A 22654-nucleotide genomic window follows, 5' to 3' on the forward strand; every position below is an offset into this window, starting at 1 on the left:
TCAATCCGTCAACTATTTTAATTGATGTTAAGGTGAGAAAACGTTGTCATCCTCGAATTGGAAGTTAGCATAGCAAGGGAAATCAATTTTGAGAAAGTCACAGAAATAACAGCCACCCATTTATGGATCAATTTCCTCTTTATTGAAGGTTGATTGTTATCATCACTAGGCAAATCCAACAATGTTATTACCATCCGAATGAGTTGAGGATTAAATAACAAAAAAACTCTTCCTGCTTTAAAAGAGAAAAGTCACTAAAAATAAACTATATATTTTACATATACATCAAACAAGCCAAACAGAACAATTATTTCCTGCACTCGATTGGAAAAAACATTAACCTGTTGTCTTTGGATTCAGGGAGGGTGTGTACAAAAGGTAGGTTAGTTGACTTTGGATCAACGGGGAAGAAGAAAAAAAGATAATAAAAAAGCACCAATTATAATAACCGTCTTCTGAAGTGGCGAGTGGTGCCTTGGTAGGTTTTAACAAGTAGGCCAACTCCAATGCCAATTCCAAGACAAACACTAAGTCCAATACCAACTCCCACCCTCACACCAGCATTGAACCATGATAGTTCTCCATCTTCACCATCTGCATATGCTGTTCTCGGGTACAGCCCGTTATAATAGTCGTCTTCTGGTTTGTCGCTAAGGTAATCTGGGTCCTGCAGGATTGATAGACGAGTACTAAGAAAGGACGGTTTGTAATTTGCAAGTAAATGGGAGATTCCTATTCTAATTTGTTTGGTTGTCAATTTTCCAATACTTATCAGGGGAAGGAATTTCCACAATGAGCATGTGGTGCTAATTAATTTACAACAAGTGCTCAAGGAGATGGGACCAAACTACTTAAAATGAAGGTGCAGGAATGAATGTCATCCATATCTTGACAGCTATATCTCCCTCGACGAAATGTATTCCGTCTTAGGTTTCAAATGACTCCTTGAGGTCCCGTTTAGTTCTCGGAACAGAAGTATAGAGACATGAAAACACAAACCTGCTTAGAGAAGATAAATACAGAAACAAGAAATATCTATCTATGTCCCATGAAAATTCATAATTTTCTTATCTCGTCTGCGTCCGTCTTTTCTATCCTAAGACAATTAACAAATTCAGCCTAAAAGTGCATTGAGGTGGTAAAAACAAGGTCAGATAAAGCAAAAGCAAGAATAAGGTTAACCGCGCTGACGAACCAACATAGCATGATAGTAAATAGTATAATTTGAGATACACAAAAGAACTTATGTGGCAAGCAATAATTACCTGCAAAGCAAGTGGTGAATAAGCATCTTTCCCATTTTCACTTGCATCATTCTCAGGAATTGCATCCAATGCACTTTTCCTTGTATATTTCTTCTGAGAACCGAGCTGCAGGGTCTTTGTTAAGATAATTGGAGTACCCGAGCAGGACCCGGCAATGTAGACCTCAATTGTAGGTGGAGCTGAGTCTCGGAACAGGAATTGATTCTCCTTAAAGAAACCGGTGCCGGCTATTACATCTGACTCACAGTTCATACTCCATTTTTGTCCGTTATAGCTTGATTCCCTAACAATACCGTTGCTATTACTTAATTCTAGAACTCCGGAAAGAAGCAGAGCATCTTTATCAAACACTTGAAACTTCACATTGCCACACATCCTTATGCTATCAGTGCTTACAAATGTTACTTCTTCCGATTTTCTGTCAACCCTGTCCCTTTTGAGAAGGGTTGACACCCCATCAGAATATACACCAGCACGAACTCCATTAACTTCGAGAAGGGTATCCGGATTCAAAGGAACATGATTGAGTGTGAGAACCTCAGGAGTGGATTGATCAAGCTCACACTTACAAACTCTTACATAGAATACTCTTATGTCGAGCCAAGGCAACGATGGCTTCATGGAGGGTTGATACGAGTGCCTCACGACGGCATATCCATTATCAGTTACCCCATTTCCATTGGCCTTACAAGAAGTCTCCATTGCCAAGAGAGTTCAGTTCTCCTCCCTACTCCAATTCCTTCATTTCAATTGGATCAATGAACAACTCTTTCCAAGTACTAATCCACTGAAATTAAGTCAAAGAGGAACAAATTCAGCTCAATTCACAGGAGATTTTGGAGGACTAAACAAAACCAACCAGAACAAGTTCATAAAAGAACACACAATTAAATCTAACAAGAACTAATGCAAAAGAACATAATTCCAACCCAACTTAAGAGCCCCAACCAGAACAACACTGGCCATACTAAAAAAACCAACATAGTTTCTTGAGAGACAGAACCCAATTGAGGAAGACATAGCAAACACACTCAATCAGATTAAAAGACAACAACCAAAAGAAATGGATTCAGCAAACAAACTGATGGATCAACAAACAAAGAATTAAAAGAAATCAGATTAGAAAAAGATATTCATGCAGTGGAGAGCACTAAAAAGAAGCAAGTAGAAAACCTTGGGAAAGAAGAGACAAAAAGAGGATAAGGGGGAAGTGTAGATGATAAATCTAGAAACTCCTCGAATATATTTATGATTTATCTGTTCGGTGGCTAAATCTAATGAAAGCACTCTCCGATTATCCAAAGAAAAATAAGAAATTTAACCACAAAGCACACAGTGAAACTAAGCAAGCAGCAGCAGAATTAATCCCCAGATGAAAAAAAAAATCCCGAACCAAAAATCGATCTTCTCTTGATGGAGAAGTTTGACCCCCCAAAAAGATGAAATAGCCGGTGAATAACGACGCACAGAAACGTTCGTCACAGGAACCCGACAAAACCATCACTAGCATGAGTTAAGTAACGATGCAAATACAACCCCCAAAAAATGATTACTTAACACCAACCACTAACCCCACTTACCGCAAAATATCTTGTGTCCTCAGCTTAAGCAAAAAAGGAGATTAAAAACGAAAAATCGAATTTTTATTATATTTGACAACAAAAGGAAGCTTTTTGAGTCAGACCCAGAATCTAATTCGGAGCTGAGAATTCAAAATCCAAATAGCTCAGAAAAATTCTGAGAAATGAGGATTCTCCCCTTGGTGTTGGGATCAATGAAACTGATACCAAAAACCAAGATAAGAATCTCGGATTCTATGATAAAATTGATAGTGAATAATCCCTCAGAAATTATAAATCATGGGCTGGCACTTATGGTGTTTATGGGTTGAAGTGTGAAGAGAAGAAGGTTTATTTGGAAAAAATGGTTGATATTAATGAAGATGAGTGTGGGGTCCATCGTCATATGAGAAATTGCAGCATTTCTCAAAGTCTTATCCAACAAAGGAGAGTGTGATTTATGGAGTTTGAGAATTCAGAGGAACCGTTAAAATTGGAGAGGTGAAAACGACATGTTGTGTTGTGTCGTAGGTTCGTTTTTTCAGTGGCTGTAGAAAGTAGTAGATTACTTGCAAAGTTGCAATTGCTTGCTAATATTATTATGGATACCTCAAAATTTGTAACAAAAAAAATAAAAATCAATGTATCTTCTTTTTCTCTTCAGGTTAGGCACTTGTCTTTTTCTCATAAGATCCTCTTAAGTTTTTTCTTATAATTATCTGGTGATTACAGCTACCTAAAAAATGAAAAATAAATACAAAATCAGGTGATTACTGATTATTGATCACTCTGTTGTGAGTTGTGACCGATTTATAAAAAATTCATAGAACTTTGATCAGAGGAAGTATAGAGAATTAATGGAGTATTTATACAATAATAAAAATTTAGAGATGTTCGATTCAGTAGGATATCAAATGTTTATTATTCCTAATATCTGGATGGTTATTTTGAATAGTATAAGTGTATTGTGTTTAAAAAATTAGTAGTATTTTACTTAGATGTTTATTTTTTAACTCATATTAGACCAAATAAATAGCCTATTAGACACATTATATAAATATTCTATTGGTTCTTTAGCGAGATTTGATTGATTAATATCTTTAGGATAAATAATTGCAATAGCAATGTTTTTTTAATAAAATTTGTATAACTTGTTATTTTTTTATAATAATTCATCCTGGTCAATTATAACAATTTTTTTTTAATTTAAATCAATTGAACAGTTTTTTTTCATGTATTTAAGTAAATATTAGAGATTCGAATATTATGTTTATATAATTTATTAGTTAAATATTAAATTCTTATATAAATCAGATTTTAAGTAGATTAGTTTTTAATTGGTTCAATTTGAAAATACCAAAAAAAAAAATTAGGTTTAACAAAGATTTCAAGGATTAGGACATGTACTTGGTACTTCAAAGATGTTTAGGGATAAAAAGGGGCCAAAACATGGAAATAATGCATTAATGTCGGCACTATGCAATGCATCAGCAAAGGCATAATCAAATCAAAATAAAATTAAAGGATAAACTCTTCTGTATGTTCTTTGTCTAGAGACAAAATAATTATCTCTTTTATTTTTTAGTTTTAAAATAAGTTTTATTTTCTAAAATTATTTAGATACAATAATTTCTAATGAATCTAAAAGGTAAAACAAAATTTATTTTGAAACGGAAAAAATATCTAAATAAAAAAGATATATAACCAAAAAAATAATTACTATATATTTGTATATTTATGTATGTTATTTAATATAATTTAATATATATTTTATACAAGTGATTAATCAAATAATTAATCTTTAGATATAGTAGCAAGATCACATCAATAGGACCCCAAAATATTTGATGATAGAAGGATTGAGTTGACACGTGTTGGTGGAGGTGATTGTGTTGAAGATTGAGGAGTAAGAAGTGCAAATTGGATCACCTTTTTACGTAAATGGACGAATGCATTGCAACGTGGTTGTTTTTGGCTCAATGTTAATGTAAGTATGTAACACTCATCACAAAACAATGAACAAAGCCATGTGAAATGGGCTACCACGATTCCAATGCCATTTATTTATTCTTCCTCAAAGTAGGAATTATCCAATTCATTGCCATATTATATTAAAATATTAATGTTTGCAAGACAATAAAAAATTAATTTAAACATTTTAAGATAATTTTATTTAATATTTATTTATTTATTATTGTAAAATAATTTGTATAATTTTAAATATATTAAATATATAAAAAATTATTAAAATTTATTATTTTAAATCGTCAATTAATTATTAATATTTAAGAATATAAACTAAAATATATTACTAAATTATTAAGTTAAAAAATTGAATTAATAACTAAAAAAAGGACAAAAAATAATACATTATAATAACTTTCTAATATTTCTCTAAATATATAATTACAATATTATTTATATACAATTATAATATTATATTATATAAGATCATTTTAGATATCACCTTAATATTATTGTATTAAAAATGACCTAATCACATTACTTTTTAGCACTTTGACCTCGTATTAAGATTATCATTAGTAAAAATTTTAAATCCTTTACTTTAATGGATACATAAATATTTTAACTTCATCCAAAAACTTAGGTACTAAACTAAAACTTCATCCATTTTTTTTACTATTAATGAGAAATTCTAAGTGAGGAATACTTTTTATTTATTTTTGCCTTATAATTAAATTGATACTAGCCAAGTCTTCTCTTCTTTTTACACTAAAAATGTTGACCTTACATTCTCTTAATAAAAACCAACAATCATCTAAACACACCAGCTAAGGCCATAATTAACAGCATATATATGACAAAGAAACAAGGGAGTTATCCTATAAAGTATAAAGAACAATTAAAAGAAAGAGACTGACAAGTAATCAAACTTACTCCCCCTTAAAAGAATAAAAGTTCCACAAATAATTCATAAAACTTGTCACAAGGAAATGAGAATAGATAGAAGGAATAATATGATTTTGTTAAACTAGATTGTGATGCTCCATAGAGAAGGGAGAGAAGATTGAAATGATGGAATCCTTTTAGTTTAGGCTTTGTCACCGAGGCACTGCAAAGTCTAGCATACACATCAATGGAAAATATAAAATTACAATCAGCCCAAGTTTTAAAAAAAGCATAGGTGATTATGTTTGACCTCAGTAATGCATCCCCTTCAAATCATTAACACAAAAACAGACACATAAAACATTGAAGGAAGGTTTCAATGAGAACAAAATGCAAACAACATAAATGTTATGAGATCATTTGAGCATATATGGAAAAACTTACATCTCTTATTGGTAGTCCTTCCAAATCCATTCAAGAAAAGAAAAGGACAAAATGACACTATAAGCACATTGGTCATGTATTAATTATCAGGGAAACAAGAAAATTCAATTGTACAGAGTCTGCACTTGCAGCATAATACAATGGCCAAACTTTCAACTTTCAATATTTAGAAAAGAAAACCTACAAATTCTCTCCTTTTTTTTACCCTCACTTTTTAGCTTTCATCTTGAATGGATCCAGCAGGGTCTGTCACAATGTTTTTTCAAGTCCTATACAACAAAGTAAAAGAACATGTCAGGATGAGAATGAAGAAGACAAAAGGCAATTACTAAAGCTGGACTCCCATCTAACTGTGTTACTATTACTATGGGGGTTTTTGTATGGTAGGTATCTCTTTCACTAGTAAATGAGTTTTCTTAAGGTTAAAAAAAAATCAGTTTTCACATATTTGTATAAATTTAATAAGATAACTTAATTCTTTCCGAAAGAAAGAAAAGGGAAAAACAAGTTTTCGGCTATATAAAACAAAGAAAGTCTAACCTACAAGCTTGGATCCCCTACATGTATAGTTTGATTAATTTCCACAAATAATGGAAATTCAGAATGCTAAGAAGGCATAAAACTTCTTATTCATGGCCTAGGCACCCCATATATGTATGTATTCGATTCAATTTATCTATGTTCATACCAACCAAGGTAGTCTAAAATTTCAGACTGTTTTGCTAACATAAAATGTAATCCTAATAGATAACAGAACATGATGATGTTGACTCCTTTCTTGTCCATTGACAAGATAGTGTTAAGAGTAAACAAATACAATAAGCACCAACAACTATTCAAGCAAGAATTTTTAAGAGAGTAAAATCTATGGAGTTTGAACATTTGTATTTAAACGACCATATTCTTCACAATTCATAATTATGTTAAGAGTAAATTCTGGCCAGCATGTAACCAGCAAAAGAAAAGTGAGTAATCCCACACCATTAGATGGAATCTCACACCATTAAAAACATCATTGATGGTTACTTGATGGCTACAAAACACAAAAGTTGCTGGCCCTCTAGCACTCCTCTTCTATTAATTCCATATTCTATGTTCTAAAAGCTATCAAAATACGAAATGGATAACATTCCATCACATACCAAATACAAAACCGGCATAAATGTGCACTCCATTCCAACACAAAGCTCAACCCCACAATGCAAAAATCGATTTTCCACCAAAAAAAAAAAGAAAAACCTCAATCATAATAGTGACTCTGTTTCTTCTTACCATCAAAAGATCAATCACAATATACCAGCATTGTGCAAACAGAAATAGATAATTCGATGCACATCCATTCAATCATTGCTGATTCATATGATGACATATATAATGAGATAATAACTAACACATTTAAGAATGCATGAAAAACTACACTTAGTTCCATTCCAACCTCTCATAACAAGCAAAACCAAAAAAAGGAATATTCTTTTTATTTTAAGTAGGTACCTCTAGAAAGCAAGCTCCAGCAGCTGGAATCAACAGCAATATTGGAAGTGAGTCTTGCATTTGCAATAGCACTGTGAAGTGGCATCAAAGACTCTAAGCTTCCAATAACAGACAAAACCCTTCAAAACCACACCAACATAATCAACACAACTTAACCCCAAAATGAAAGCTTTTTGATTCAAAATTATTCCAAAAAAAAAAAAACACATTTTGAGCTCATCTTACTGTAATAAAGGAACAAAATTGAAACTTGAAAGCAAAAGAAACACGGGGAAGCGCAGTGTTGCAATTGTACCTTGAAGCACGAGGAATATGAGTTGAAGAAGGCGAAGAAACCATAAACGGAGTTGAAGATCTCTGAGCGAAGCTTCTAGAACGATTCGCGAGCGTCCTTGATGCCACTCTCACAGCTGATTTACACAGCATTGTGGAAGCCATAGCACACTGCTAAGCTTTTTCTTCTTGTTCCTATCAAACCCTTAAACCCTAAATCAGAAAATAACGTTCAAAAAACATAATTGGGCCAATTGGATAGCCCAAACCCAAAAAATTCGGGTCATTTAAGTCCGACCCGTTTTTCTTCCAAACTCAGATTGAAACCTATCTTGCTTAACTTTCCGGTGGTGGCGCAAACAAAGGAGTGTGTCTCGTTGAAAATGGCGGAAGAGGCGATTCTGGGATACCTCCAACACACCGAGGAGATTAAGGATTCGGGTGAATTTGCAGCTGAGAGAAACATCGACCACAACGAAATCGTCAATGTGATTAAGAGCCTCCACGGTTTTCGATACGTCGATGCTGAGGTAACTCTTTCTGTTCCCATTCTCCGATGGAACTTTCTAGAATGTTCTTCTGACACGTTTGGAGTGAGTTTCAGGACATAAAGAGAGAAACTTGGGTGCTCACGGATGAAGGGAAGACTTACACTGCAACTGGATCACCTGAATTTCAACTCTTCAATGCTATTCCACCAGAGGGTATCCCTAAAGATGAACTTCAGGTTACTCTATCTTAATTTCTACTAGAAATGGTGTTAGAAATTTTGCTGCTGACACATACTATATGAATCTGAAGTGTTTGTTTTTTTGTTTTCTTTTATTTGGGTATTTGTATTGAGTTGTTATCCTTTTGTAGCGAAGAATTTTGGTTGGGAGAACTAAAAAGGAAGTGTTTTGTGGTTGCAGAAAAAGTTAGATCCATCTGTCTTCAAGATAGGTTGTGCTCAGGCTGCAAAGAACAAATGGGTGGAGATGGGCAAGCAACTTGTAACTAGAAAGGTAAAAGCCATTCCATTCATCTAACTCTGCCCGGAAGTGTCGAGTTGCGAGGACAGGGTTTGAGGCGACGGAGGAGGCTGTATGTTGAATGGCATCCTATTTTGGTTGCAAATGTTATATATTGAGAATTTAGAGTTGCAACAAATTCATTCTCTCTCTCTCTTTTGGAGCTCAGTCCATATGTGACTAAAGCCATTGGAGTTTTGGTTTTGGAACCCTCACTCTCTCTGTCTCAAGCCTTATTTTGCTCAACTAACAAAGTGTGTCTCCATGCTTCTTTCTTTAATTTTTCAGTTCTATTTTCAGAATTCTGTTTTGTGTGCATATGCATGTAATTGAAATAATTCTGTTGGTGTTCGGACATTTGTATACTTGCTCAGTCCTTTGAAATGGGAGTAACTTTGCATGTTATGAAACGTTTTATGAGCCAATTTATTCCTGCAGGTTCAAAATGTGGATGACAAAGTCAAAGGCCTGCTTCTTCAAATACAGCAGGGACAGGTAAATACTAGTTTGAATTCAACTGCACAACATCCTGAGATCCTTTTCTTTTTTTCCCCCTTCTTGGATTGGGAGAGTGGTTGCTGCAGTGTTTTTTTACCTTTTCTTTTTGGGATTCTGAAGTATCTTGATGAAATTGAGGAGATGAAATGTTGAGATATATCCATCTATAAGGTCAACATTTCGGGTTGGGAAGCGATTATTTGAGGTGTTTCATGCCTCTTTAGTTATGACATGCAACTTCATGTTGCTTTGTGGGTATTGGGGAAACATTTTCATCAATTCCTGTTGACGTTTAATTCTTTGGGTGGATTATTACTTTTTGCCTTTTCCATCTCCTTATGTTGATCTTTTTTGTCAGTCTTTTGTTTGCTTTACAAGTTTCCCATTTGAAAATTGTGTATCTCTAAGAATCTTGCCATGTGGTAAATGCAGGGCATTGGTTCAGATGATATCAAAGCACTCAAAGCACGAAAGCTTATTGTTCCTCAGTAATAATTTCTGTTGGTTGTGATGAAGAATTTTGAATATATACTGATCATGCAGTGAATGACTTGACTATTCTTTTCTTGTTGAAATTCTTATTAATATATTATGATCTAGAACATGGAAGGGCTACTCAGTGAGAAAAGGTCCTAATTATGCCCCAAAAAGAAAGCAGGTTGTGACTGATTTGACTCGGGAAAATTTTCAGAGGTATTTTATTTGTAGTCCAAATATGTATAAAAATGGGGCTTACTTAAAACCTCTGCATTAAATTGTCAACTTTATTTGGACATTTTAGTGCATTACAACCCAATCTCATGAACTTGCCTTTTTGTATTCTTTATGTCAGTGGTGAGTGGAAAGAATTGGAGTTCAAAGAGTACAATTACAGTGCTAAAGGTGCTCCTCTTGAGGGTGGCCATCTTCATCCATTACTGAAGGCAAGGAACCTTTTCTCCTTCTCCTTTCACTCATGCCCCATAAAATACTAGATTCCCCTTGATATTTATTAAAAAAAAAAAAGAATTGTCTGTTATTATTGCTGACAATTTGAATATCCATAATTACATTTGCACGAAAACTAAATGAAAACGTATTGTATTTTTAGATATTTAAATTTGAGGATTGATGAAGAGTTTTGCTAAGAAACTTGATGGTGATCAAAACATGCCTTGTATAGTGCCTTTTTATGTATTTATTTTAGTGGTTTTATATATATGCATGTATGCACTATACTACGTGCATAAATTGTATTGTGATTTTATTATGGTGCTTTCCTTATAAGATCCTTCCCTTGCCTATGTTATACTTTGTTTTCATTATTTACATGATCAATGCTAAAAGGTAACATGGTATTCGGTGTATACTCAGACTCTGCACAAAATCGTGTTCAATCTTTACGGAATTTATAAGTGTTACTAGAAAAATTTGGATAGAAAAATTTGGAAAGCACAATTGGGTCATCTGACGAAATTTTTCTCTACGTTTAGGTACGGGCTCAACTGAAACAGATTTTCCTCTGCATGGGGTGAGTCCTATCTTTGTTTTGCGGAAGCTGATGTCTTCTTTGGTTCAACTTTTTGTCTTCAACTTTCAAGTATACATTTTATGATCTAATCTGATGCTGCAGCTTTGAAGAGATGCCAACTAATAATTTTGTTGAGAGCAGGTAACTGTTGTTTCCTTATGAATATCCTTCCCTGTTCAACAGATTGTACACATCATGTGTATTATAGCATGTAGCAGCAAAATTTTGCTCTTTACATCTAATTGTTATAATTTGCAGCTTCTGGAATTTTGATGCATTGTTCCAGCCCCAACAACACCCAGCTCGTGATTCACATGACACCTTCTTTTTGGACGGTTAGTGAAACTACAATTTTATACATTCTATTCTCTCATTCCATGCTTCATTATGAGTAAACGTGGCACATACATCTGCAGCTCCTTCAACTACAAAGAGACTGCCTGAAGATTATGTTGAGAGGGTGAAGCAAATTCATGAAACTGGTGGTTATGAGTCTAGGGGGTATGTATCGCCTTGAGCACACTTAGGATATTTTTTGCAAGACATATAAGTTCCAATATGTTGTGGAAAACCTTACAACTTGTTCCTTGGTAGATATGTATATGATTGGAAAAGAGAGGAAGCAAACAAAAACCTCCTGCGAACGCACACAACTGCTGTTTCCTCGAGGATGCTTTACCAACTAGCGCAGGTGTCCATTTGTGTCTGAACTCAATTTTTTCTTATCAGGTTCTTCTTTGTGTACATCATTATGTCATGTGATGTTATGTGCCATTCATCTTCCTGCTATTGTTCTTCCTCATGATTGCAGATTGAATTTTCTAATGTATATCAATATGTATGTCTGTTTTTATGTGCATTGTATACTTGTTTGTGTTTTTTATTCATATTTAGTGATTATTCCCCAAGAATAAGTGATTATATTTCCATGTTCAAGGACTGAAACATAGACTGCATCATATAATTTTGTTTCTCTCCGTTTTAATGTCTTAGCAGAAGCCATTTGCTCCCAAAAAATATTTCTCCATTGATCGTGTCTTCAGAAACGAAGCAGTTGATCGAACACATCTTGCTGAGTTCCATCAGATTGAAGGTACATAAGTTTTAATTCTTTGAAATTATTCATTGTCATCCTTATGAAACAAACACCTTTGATATTCATCTCTCTTGAAGTCCTGCAATTTTTTTTTTTAAAAAAAGGGGCAAAGGAATAGACTACAGATTGCTTCTAAATTGTGTTTTTATTTATCTTGGGATTCAAATTTGTCAAAATGATTCCAACATTTCTAGCATCATTTTTGTTCAGGCCTTGTATGTGATCGAGGACTTACTCTTTGTGACTTAATAGGAGTACTACATGATTTCTTCTCACACTTGGGTAATACTTTCTTATGGCGTAACAATTTACGATTGTAATGTTCTCTATGACCCACAGTCATGTTGGATAAATATGGTCATTAGTAGCATAGTTAAACTATTGATGTTCCTAGCTAAAACATATTAATTTCATTGTTATTGAGATCAGGCATGACCAAATTGAAGTTCAAGCCTGCTTACAATCCATATACTGAACCAAGCATGGAGATTTTCAGGTGAATACTTCTTTTAATATTTGGCATCTCCCTATCCTGGTGCTGAGAATTAACATGGTCAAATCCTAACAGTTATCATGAAGGCTTTAAAAAATGGGTAGAGGTAGGAAATTCTGGCATGTTCAGACCTGAAATGTTGCGGCCGATGGGACTTCCAGAAGATGTCCAAGTTATTGCCTGGGGCCTGTCCCTTGAAAGGTGAGAAAAATTTGAAAAAGTTATTGCTGAGAATATAGCAAATCCATTTGTTAAAGTTACTATAATTCTTCTGTTTCGGTACTCATTTTCTGTTTGAATCTAATAAAACACTAGGAATTTTAGTACAACATATTAACTAACTACTGAACTTCATTCAAAATTGATTTTCACAAGTTCTTTTGTCTCTGGAAACAGGCCAACGATGATACTATATGGGATTGATAACATCAGAGATCTCTTTGGTCCCAAGGTAATTGTTAAGTTATACCAAATATATGATCCGGTGCAACAACTTTTTTCTTGATAAGTTTTACAAGTGATATTGTCATAAAACCATATATGTTTCGTGTTTGATGCAGGTGGATCTTGGCCTCATAAAGAAAAATTCAATTTGTCGTCTTGGAATTAACTAGAACAATTCATTTTTCCAGTGAATTTCTTGTCATTTGTTGAAAGAAAGTGAAAGAAGTTTTGTGGTCAAATATTAACTGTAAGAATAGTTAGATCTCTTATGAAGAATTCTGGTGTTGGAAAGTTATGGCATTTGCATTTTTTATTTTTCAGCTATGTTTTGTTACTATTATTTTCATATAAAACACTGAATTTTTAGCATCAATGGCCTTGTTACAACGTTTCTACTCATTGATAAAGCTTACATAGACTTCACTTATACAATTTATAAATTTCATTGTGGATATTAATGTACAAGGGATCAAATCAAGGAATGTTACAAGCAATTGTCAAGTTGTAATCATGATTGCATCCTCTGAAAATGAACAAAGTATATACATGAAAGAAGAAAGAAAACAACAATTGAGTGGTGCAACATGCACATTTCAAAGTATACCTTGAAGCAATGTTGAGTTTAATTCTGTATATATACAAGTAAGACAGTGAATGACAGATTACAAGCTTCATTTTGTTAGCATATCAACTGTTGAACAGAAAAATTATGATCTTATTGCAATTACTTGCAAGTGAAATTACTATATTAATCTGACTCAATGAAACCATTTTGCTTTCCATATAGTCATCAATTTTAATTTTATGATTGGAGTTTAGTAGCAGTATCCCCTGGAATAACAGCCTCGGATTGAGTCTCTTCCTCCTCTTCGCCAGCAACACCAGACTGAAACTTGTTGCGCTTTCTGATGAGATCATTGACCAGTTTCTTGAATTGTACATCACTGCTAGCCAGCATGTATCTCAGCTTAATATTAAGCTGATTCTCCACAAGAACCTTGTGTCTTGGGATAATTCGCCCTTCAAGAGAATAGCTGAAAAACCTGAAAACAACATAGGAGGTAGATAAATAGATAATCGAAGAAAACTATGCAATATTCTTTAAAAGTAATCTATGATCAAAGTATCATTATGTGATGATACCTTGGAAACTCGATGATATCTTGCAAAGGTCGGATCATGGTTCGCCGCAGATAAACATACTTAGGCCGAAGGACATCGGGATTGTATCTGAGCAGCAATGGGAAATCGGCAACCATCTCACCTAGCTGCCGGACATGTATGCCAAGAGACAAAAAATATTTAACATTTACTTCAAGCTTTTGTACAATGCTGCATCCCAAGAGCTCAGGTCCCAGAGCTACAACCTTGGCAATATCTTTCTCAGTTACTCCAGCTTTGGTCATCAAGAATATAACCTTCATCACATTGAATTTCAGCAGATGAGTCAATACATGTCTCTAGATGAATCATCTTATTCACATATAATTATTTATTTCAATTCTTTCTGTCCATTAATAACTGTCGAATTGACAAAATTGGTATATCCAAAAAGCAGTATATCAAGTTTGTCAATCTGACACTTGTTAATGGACGGAAGTAACATAGAGTATATAGTCCTATATGACACCAAGGACATATAAGTATCCCTTCTCACACAAATTTGGATTCCTAATTATTCATTTGTGTATTTGGCTATAACTGTAAGAAGATATGAAAATGGTTACTGCTAATATAAACATTTTTATCATAGTTGAGGAATAGAAGGACAAACCACTGGCCTAATCTTCTTGTTGAGGCTGTAAGTGAGTAGAGTAGGAAACTTCACAAGCATGTTGCCAATTGCATCATCTCTAACCCCTATGTCCTGAAAAAATTTTACCTTGATAATATAATAGGTACCATATTGTTAGCATCCTCATCAGCAAATATGTTGGTACAAAAGTCTTGCAGAAACTGCTGATTACATTAGTACAAATTCGTTAAGGGTACCTTTGGAACAATATTCAACTTCAAATCGGTACAAAAGACCATTGGTTTAAGGGTAAGCATTCTCCTCATGCCATCTTTAGTGATTCCATAATAGTAGAAATACTTAACAAGAGGTTTCCACTGTTCTTCAATGCTACAACCCATCAATTGTGGCCTAAATGCTAGCAACTTGCCAACATCCTCATTTTTAAGCCCAAATTCTTTCAAGTAATTAACCTGAAAATTACAACTCAAGAATCAATTTATAATGTCTATCTATCAGAAAACATTGCATATCAAACTACTGTACCTTTTGGTTCATTTCTTCCATAGTTAAGTGACCAAGTGCTCTGGGGAAATCAAAAACCATTGTGCCAAAATCCTTCTCATTCATACCCATATCGACATAGAACGCCACACAAGTCTTCACTTCTTCTAAGCTGTACGACAACAATTGAGGACATCGACTAATGACATAACCCACCCAGTCTCTCCTAACTCCATTGGACACCAGATACTCAACAATCTCATCAAGTTCCTTATAGCTGCGGTGCAAAATATTCTCACCACCCTTAACAAGCGCAACCCCAAGGAACTCCCCTTTCACATGAATCGACTTCAACCACTGGACACGGTCCCTTATCAAATCAATTCTTCCTCTTGACAACAAAATGAGCTTTGATATCTGAGGATATGATAGTTCATTATGCTTCAACCATCTAAGAAACACAAGTACAATCCAATCAGCAGCCTCCAAAATTTACTATAACCACAAACATTTTCAATTCCAATCATAGAACATACTAAAATTAAGAATTAAGAAATATAACTAATACAAGTAAATCTACCTAACCATATGAAGTTATTACTTCATTCCACAGAAACAAAAAAACAAACATCTTAGCTTCAATCCAAGTAGTCCTTACCTGATAAGTGGCACAACCTGGGAGTCCTCAATGACGGTTTTGGCGCGCAAATTGAAACTAGAGTTAGAATATTCTGGCATCCTCTTCAAGCTAGCAGCTTCAATCATAACATAGTCAAGGAAACCTTGCAGCCTATTAGCCAAGTTAGTAGTGTAAGTGATTCCAAACCTACCCTCCTTCATCATGGCTTCTTTGAAAATCTCCAAAGTCACCTTCCTACGAATCTCAACTGCACGCATTATCATCTCCTCCTCTTCTTCATCAACATGGCCACCACCATCATTGTCAACACTTGATTGAAAAAGGTTTCTTATAGGTGGAAGAGAAGAACCCACATCAGAGTCACTTGGGGACTGAACATAGATGGAACCAGGGAACTGAGGGGTCCTCTTCCTAACAAGGGAAAGTTCCAAAAGTTTCACCTTTTCTTGGTGGGGCATGATGGGGTGTTCTTCAAGTTCAATCTTTTGGGGAGCAGTGAGTTGCTGCTGATTCTGGTTGTTCTGGGAAAGGTTCTGAAGGAGAAAGTTTGTGGATTTGGAATTGTGTTTGCGGTGAACGGGGCTCTGATGATGTTCATCTGGGGCATCTTGGGAATGTGGGTTATGGCAGTTGAGAATGGTGGAAGTTGAAGTTTGGTTGCAGATGGACTTTGATTTGAATGGTACAAAGGAGCATGGAAGAAGGTAAAGGCTGCATTTTTGACATAAAAATAGCATCTTTTTTGTAATTGATTCGGTGAAGATGGTGATTGGAATTCGCACTGGATAAGAGTTAACAGTTGCAGCTCAGGTTCGAAATTTCGTTAGTTCCTGAATTAACGAAGAACAGGAATCGGAACAAAATATCTCAAATCTACAACCCTAATTTAAAAAAGTAAAAACCTTAGAACATCTCGGTCCCATGGTCTAGTGGTCAGGACATTGGACTCTGAATCCAGTAACCCGAGTTCAAATCTCGGTGGGACCTCTTTTCCTCTCTGTTCAATAATTTTTTTCCCCTCTTACCTGTTTTATAGAACTATGACATGATAAACTTTTTAGCTTCCTTATAAATTGTGCAAACCATATTTTCTGTTTATATTAAATTGAAACTTTCATAAAGCAAAACCAATAAACAGATGTGGGAAAGAATCCATCACTTTTTCATGGTTCATGCTATCTGAAATATGAAGTTGTAATACCGGAAGAAAACAAGTATTCAGATGATTCCAGACGAAGCTATTGTCAATGCTATAAAGTCAATAAGCAACATATTGGCACAAGGCCAACAGAATCACTATAGCATTGTTTTTATGCTGCTCTTTTTCTAAGATAAGTGGAGTATAGATGATACCAAATTTTAGCTAACTAATATTAGACAATTTTTTAATTATAGAAATTCTTATTCTTTAAAAGATTTATAATTTAAAATTTAGAATTACAAATTTATAATTTGGAGTCTAAAATTTAAGATAAATATAATAATTTTTAAAAAATAACGAATATTGGTTGAAAATAATTGACTCCCTAACATTAACTCTAAGTGTTGGATAACAAATGAATTTATATTCTAAGATAGGAACAGAGACAATGGGTTAAAAAAAAAATCAAAAATCAATTACAAGTGGGAGGGGAAAAATGGTGGCTTGTTTCTATCCAAAACAAGCAATAAAAATATGCATTATCTACCATGGCATTCATCCTCCTTCTGGCTCTCCATATCTCTCTATCTGTCCACCAAATTACTCTGATAACCACTGAAAATGAAAAACAACCCAATCCCCTTTGAAAAGTGACAAAGTTCAAGGGATATGAATGCAACTTTGACCTTAGAAATATACAATATGCACCTTCCAATACCAAATGCAATGCTCAAAATCAATAAGAGCAAGTGGTATTAGTGAACAGAAACACAAATGGAAAGCCTGCTATATCATCACCAATATTCAAGACTTCAGGCCTTCAACTCCAGATGGTTCTGGAGATATGGATGACATATCACCACCAACATTTTGGAGGCTAATCTCCGAGCCGGTAGTTCCCGAATGCTTTAAACTACTCTCTCTTTCTATTCTTGTACTAGAGGCTGCTGGAATTACTGCTACATCGGATGAACTCTGACGCCAACTACCAAACAATGTAGCGTTCCATGAGCCTCTCGATGAAGTTGATCTAAGCCGAGCAGAACTGGAATTTTCTTCCCTTACAACTTTAAAAGGGTTTTCTAAAGCCCTCAGAACATGTCTCATTTGGGGTCTTCTTGAAGGTTTAGGATTTAGGCAAGTCCTGGCAACAATGGCCACTGCCCACACTTCCTCTAATAAATCCTCGTCATCAACGATAAGAGATGGATCCACTATTTTTGTTATACGCTCCTTGTCATAAATAGTAATGCAAGGTAGAATCTGCTCCAGCCATTCCTTCGCTTCGGCATCACTGGCTGCACTGATTCCCAGCTTGCCAGTCACCAGCTCAAGTAAAACTTTCCCAAAACAATACACGTCATAGGCACAAACCGATGTTGACGAACCTGTTTTCAAAGGAGATAAAATTCATCAAATTATAACCACTTTCAGCCTAAGAGAAGTAGCAATGACAATGAGATGTGCCCAGATTTTTTTTTCTCTGTTTTTTTCCACCTGACATAACAATGTATCTTTCACAGCTATTGCCCAAAAAAATGCCACTTGAAACCAATTTAGATTACCATATAACATGATATTTCTGCTAGACCAAATTATATGTTGCCATAATCCCTCACAATGCAGTCAAAAAGGCAGGTTGATACTTGAAAGAGGTACTATGGAAGTGTGATATACAATCGAAAGTCAAGACATGGAACTATAAAAACGACTGCCGAAAGTAAAGTTGAATTTGTACTTACCAGATGTGCCTTGTTCAGAAGACCTGACACATAAAAATGGAAAACCAAACATTAGATAAATATTATTCTATTACAAAAATATGCATTTGGAAGATATATGACTTGTCAAAAAAACTTGATGCAAATCAAATGCATGTTAGTAGAGACAAAAGAAAAAGGAAAGAAGGAACAAAAAACTACTATATGATAATTCAATAATAAGATAATCCAACTGCATCACAGCTTATTTACCAAGACAACACTTCGGTACTCAAAATGTGAACAGATTCCAAGGTCTTACTGCCCGTATGTTTCTACAGGCAATTGATGTTTTAAAGGAATCAACTCTGAATATGCTAAAGCAATATAACTACACCCAATAGACAAAGCTCAAGAACATTAAAATTTCAAGAAGAAAATGCATAAGGAATTAGAGATCGCAGTCTAATGCGGATTTCAACCACATGCTAATGTATATTATGTGTACTAGTACTACACCAGGATAATCCTATGTTGATATATACCAAGCCTAGTTTAATTGAAGATGCAAAAGAGATGGGTCCACAGGGTCCATAACTGACATACCAAGACTTTACTGATGAAGTTTTAAACCGTGAATTATGAAACAACTTTCTTTTCCTTATGATAAAATGGATTATGCAAACAAATTAGTTACAATTATTAGAAAATCTAGCACACAAAGGACGCATTGCAATTTGCAAATATTTAACTCAAATAAATCAACAACTTCAAAACATATGCATCTTCCACCAATAAACAGAATAAAGAATAGTCAAAGGAAGCACAATAATGCAATGCAAAATGAATTCTCAAAGACCTGTCAGATCATGTTCATGGTATTTATCAGATACAATAGTTAGTGGAGTGCTTACTGGGGCAACCGTAGCAACCGGGTAATTTTGCTTTGTTGAGTATCCCCATCTTGAGGGCATGCTTCACTTAGACTCCCTAACCGAACTTCGTATTTATCTTCTAAAAGTATACTGCTTGCTTGGACATCTCTACAAGAATTAGGTGAGTTTTCATTACAAGCGTTTACAATTTGCAACATATTCAACAAACTAACAATAAAGACAAGAATTTGCAGATAAAACGGAAAATTTCAACCATACATCATATGAAGTTTCACAATAGACAAGCACAAGGACCATCTATTCTTAGCAAGATGGGAGTCTGGACATACCTATGAACAATTGGTGGATTACATTCATGATGTAGATAAGCCAGGGCCTCTGCTGCTCCAGTAGCAATTTTTAACCTTGTTATCCAGTCCAGTGACTTCAATTTATCATCTTCAGACACCGTCTTTTTGTAGTGCAAGCAACTCGACAAGTCCCCATTTGGCATAGCTTTATAAATGAGAAACTTTTCATTCTCAGTCTCTAAGCAGTGACCCAACAAGGGAACAAATCTCGGATGAGAAACCTTATTGAAAAAATCCAATTCCGACAAGTAAGCATCCTTCTGAGTTGATCGGATGTCAATCCTTTTGATGACTACAGGAATGCCACTTTCCAAAACACCATTAAAGAGGTCCCCACTGTGACCATGTTTAATAAGACTTGCATCACTGAAATCACTTGTAGCCTGAAGTAGTTCATGATATGAAAATGAATCTCCTACACTTGAGAACTTTATTGATGAACCAGCACCGGGATGTGGAGGACTGCCTCCAGCTGGAGCAGGACCCACGCCGTTGCCCCTTTGACTTGAATTACCCCTCTTACGAATGCATAGCAGAAGCAGAATGAGTAACAGCAGCAGCACAAATAAACCAACCCCACCTGAGATCGCTGCAATTAAAATTTTAGTTTTATTGCTCATTCCGGACGCCTTTCCTGCAGAATCTCCTGTTGAATTCGGACGTCCAAAATTATCAAAAGCAAGGCCCCTTGCAGCATAAAATGATGCACATTCTGCTAGTGTCCTCTGCCCTGTCACATTTCGGAGGCAATTCCTACCTATAGATGCATTAACCATGAAGTCCAGAACATTGCCTTCAAAATAATTGCCTGACAGATCAACAGAACTAAACCTTCTAAGGATAGTAGTAAGGCCTCCATAAAACATGTTATGGGAAATATTGAGCTGCCCAACAGTAGCATTAGCAATGGAACTAGAATTTGGAAGCTGGCCAGTGAAGTTATTGCTGGAGACATCGAGGAAGCTCAGTTGTGGCAGAGACCATAGCTCTACAGGTAAAGCACCAGTGAAATTGTTCTGTCTCAGCACTAAGAATTGCAACTTAGATAGTGTCCCAATGCCAGGGGGAATTGAGCCGGATAGATGATTAGCCGAGATGTCAAGGGAAGAAAGATTCCCAAGAGATGCAAACCATGTTGGCAAGGATCCATTAATAAAATTCTTGGAGAGATCAAGAACTGAAAGTACTGAGAGTTGACCAAGACTATTAGGAAGCACACCAGTTAGATTGTTATCAGACAGATAGAGGCTAGTCAGGTTGGTTAAATTCCCAACACCAGGGGGAATAACACCGGTAATGAAGCAAGACCGAAGATCAAGCACACGAAGTGAATGGAGCTTCTGGCCAAACCAATCAGGGATAGGACCGGGAAGCCGGAAATTGGAGGCATTGAAGGACTGCAAGAGGGTCAAATTGGCCAAGGCTTCTACAGAAAACTGTGGATTTCGCCGACCAATTCTGGTTCTCCTAAAGCCAGAGATGTTGATCCCAACAACTCTACCATTCTGGCACCTTACACCAATCCAGTTTGAGCAAGGATCAGCCTTTCTTGGCCATTCCTTGGACCTCAATCCGAGCGAGGACCGAAGTTGAAGCAGTGCTGCTCTTTCAGCTGGTGAACTCAGTTGCTGAACCTGCTGCTCCAATGTGAGCTCAAAATGAAACAGCTTCAACCACAACAACAAGAACAAGGGAATAAACGATACTATGTTTCGCTGATCCACCATGTCTTATTATCATTATCATTCACCGCTGACCAAAAGATCCAGACATGTATGCATTCTGTAACCATAAATGGAGGATCCAGATACCCAATAGGCCAATTCAGAAGGGAGAAAAAAGAAGGCTTTTTAAAGAAAAAAAAAATATATTATTCTCTCTTTCTCTCTCCCTCTCTCTCTCTCTCTCTGTGAAAAAATCTTAACTTCCACTTTCCAATAGGAAAAGAACAGAAAGATATGAAAACTCTTACCTCAGTCGCAAAATAAGGCTGTTGAATCTTCAAACTTTGGTGTGAGTGTGACACTCTCCCTATTTCTCTATCTACCTGTTCTATATTTTTCTATAACTCTCTCTCTCTCGCAACGCTTCAGATTCTTCGGTTGACGAAACCCACCAACAAAAGAACGATTTTTTAATTGAAAAATATTAAAAAGAAAAAAAAAAGAAAGAGGGCGGAAAGAAAAATAAGAAAGAGAAAATGACAAGTTGAATAGAATATGACACAGCCAAAGTAGCAGTTAGGCTCTGCCACAAGAGAGATGAAGAAGAAAATAACAAAGACAGAGTCTTTTTCAATTTCTAAAAATGGGGTTTTGTTGAATCAGAGTTGATGGTGGTGGGTTCTTGTTGTATGTTGGGCATTGCAAGATTGAGTTTGAAGTTGCAGAAGGAGCGCAAAGGAGAGTCAGTGTAACACTGATGCGACAGCGTTTTGATTCTGTTTGACTCCGGCTAACCCTTTCAACTCTCTCTCTCTCTCTGATGCAGTGGCAGGTTGGAAATTGCCATGGTTGGGTTGGATTTATGTTGGATGTGTTTAACATGTTCCATTGGAAAACTGAACATCGCTGTTCCAATAAATCAAGACCTTATATTTTTAGTGTCATTGATCAAGGGTTCATATTTAAAACTGTATTATAATGTAATAATGTATATTTTATGACCATTATAGACCTACAATTTTCACGTGCAGTTGACTTCACGTGAAGTTGATAGTTGAGAGTCATTAGATAAAAATTTAGTCAAATTAGTT

At 35.3% G+C, this 22654-nt stretch overlaps 5 protein-coding genes and 1 non-coding gene across 10 annotated transcripts; 2 read left to right on the forward strand and 4 right to left on the reverse strand.

Annotated features, from left to right (window-relative positions):
* Positions 1–119: 119 nt before the first annotated feature.
* On the reverse strand, positions 120–3523 carry LOC112788983 (uncharacterized protein At1g01500). 3 transcript variants are annotated; one of them, XM_025830673.3, is made up of 3 exons: positions 2846–3523; positions 1266–2052; positions 120–667 (listed from the first exon to the last, which is right to left on the reverse strand). In XM_025830673.3, exons 2-3 carry the CDS (start codon positions 1965–1967, stop codon positions 440–442), a joined length of 930 nt encoding a protein of 309 aa, XP_025686458.1. In that variant the 5' UTR covers positions 1968–2052; positions 2846–3523; the 3' UTR covers positions 120–439. The 3 variants fall into 3 exon arrangements, with proteins under 3 accessions (XP_025686458.1, XP_025686460.1, XP_025686459.1); XM_025830675.3 differs by having other exon boundaries at positions 2659–3336; XM_025830674.3 differs by lacking the exon at positions 2846–3523 and adding an exon at positions 2439–2755.
* A 1958-nt stretch (positions 3524–5481) lies between these two features.
* LOC112788987 (uncharacterized) lies at positions 5482–8072 on the reverse strand. 2 transcript variants are annotated; one of them, XM_025830681.3, is made up of 3 exons: positions 7905–8072; positions 7610–7728; positions 5482–5906 (listed from the first exon to the last, which is right to left on the reverse strand). In XM_025830681.3, the coding sequence occupies exons 1-3, from the start codon at positions 8045–8047 to the stop codon at positions 5887–5889; spliced, it is 282 nt and encodes a 93-aa protein (XP_025686466.1). In that variant the 5' UTR covers positions 8048–8072; the 3' UTR covers positions 5482–5886. The 2 variants fall into 2 exon arrangements, with proteins under 2 accessions (XP_025686466.1, XP_025686465.1); XM_025830680.3 differs by lacking the exon at positions 5482–5906 and adding an exon at positions 6171–6387.
* A 164-nt stretch (positions 8073–8236) lies between these two features.
* Positions 8237–13306, forward strand: LOC112788979 (phenylalanine--tRNA ligase alpha subunit, cytoplasmic). 2 transcript variants are annotated; one of them, XM_025830666.3, is made up of 18 exons: positions 8237–8412; positions 8487–8609; positions 8794–8886; positions 9331–9387; positions 9823–9878; positions 9991–10083; positions 10223–10313; positions 10863–10900; positions 11003–11041; positions 11159–11235; positions 11317–11401; positions 11495–11591; positions 11897–11993; positions 12207–12278; positions 12426–12492; positions 12565–12690; positions 12886–12940; positions 13050–13306. In XM_025830666.3, the coding sequence occupies exons 1-18, from the start codon at positions 8266–8268 to the stop codon at positions 13101–13103; spliced, it is 1467 nt and encodes a 488-aa protein (XP_025686451.1). In that variant the 5' UTR covers positions 8237–8265; the 3' UTR covers positions 13104–13306. The 2 variants fall into 2 exon arrangements, with proteins under 2 accessions (XP_025686451.1, XP_029151230.1); XM_029295397.2 differs by lacking the exon at positions 11003–11041.
* Positions 13307–13503: 197 nt separating this feature from the next.
* LOC112788977 (transcription termination factor MTERF2, chloroplastic) lies at positions 13504–17095 on the reverse strand. The gene is made up of 6 exons (XM_025830664.3): positions 15831–17095; positions 15215–15623; positions 14926–15141; positions 14708–14815; positions 14077–14351; positions 13504–13976 (listed from the first exon to the last, which is right to left on the reverse strand). The coding sequence occupies exons 1-6, from the start codon at positions 16547–16549 to the stop codon at positions 13736–13738; spliced, it is 1968 nt and encodes a 655-aa protein (XP_025686449.1). The 5' UTR covers positions 16550–17095; the 3' UTR covers positions 13504–13735.
* TRNAQ-CUG (transfer RNA glutamine (anticodon CUG)) lies at positions 16728–16799 on the forward strand. Its single transcript has one exon. It is a non-coding gene; the product is annotated as a tRNA-Gln (tRNA).
* A 262-nt stretch (positions 17096–17357) lies between the features above and the next one.
* On the reverse strand, positions 17358–22398 carry LOC112788975 (probable LRR receptor-like serine/threonine-protein kinase At2g16250). Its single transcript, XM_025830663.3, has 5 exons — positions 21872–22398; positions 19879–21681; positions 19568–19696; positions 18696–18718; positions 17358–18341 (listed from the first exon to the last, which is right to left on the reverse strand). Exons 2-5 carry the CDS (start codon positions 21624–21626, stop codon positions 17758–17760), a joined length of 2484 nt encoding a protein of 827 aa, XP_025686448.1. The 5' UTR covers positions 21627–21681; positions 21872–22398; the 3' UTR covers positions 17358–17757.
* Between the last annotated feature and the right edge of the window lie 256 nt (positions 22399–22654).

The sequence above is a fragment of the Arachis hypogaea genome, chromosome 3 (genome assembly GCF_003086295.3).
Source record: "Arachis hypogaea cultivar Tifrunner chromosome 3, arahy.Tifrunner.gnm2.J5K5, whole genome shotgun sequence".
NCBI lineage: Eukaryota > Viridiplantae > Streptophyta > Magnoliopsida > Fabales > Fabaceae > Arachis > Arachis hypogaea.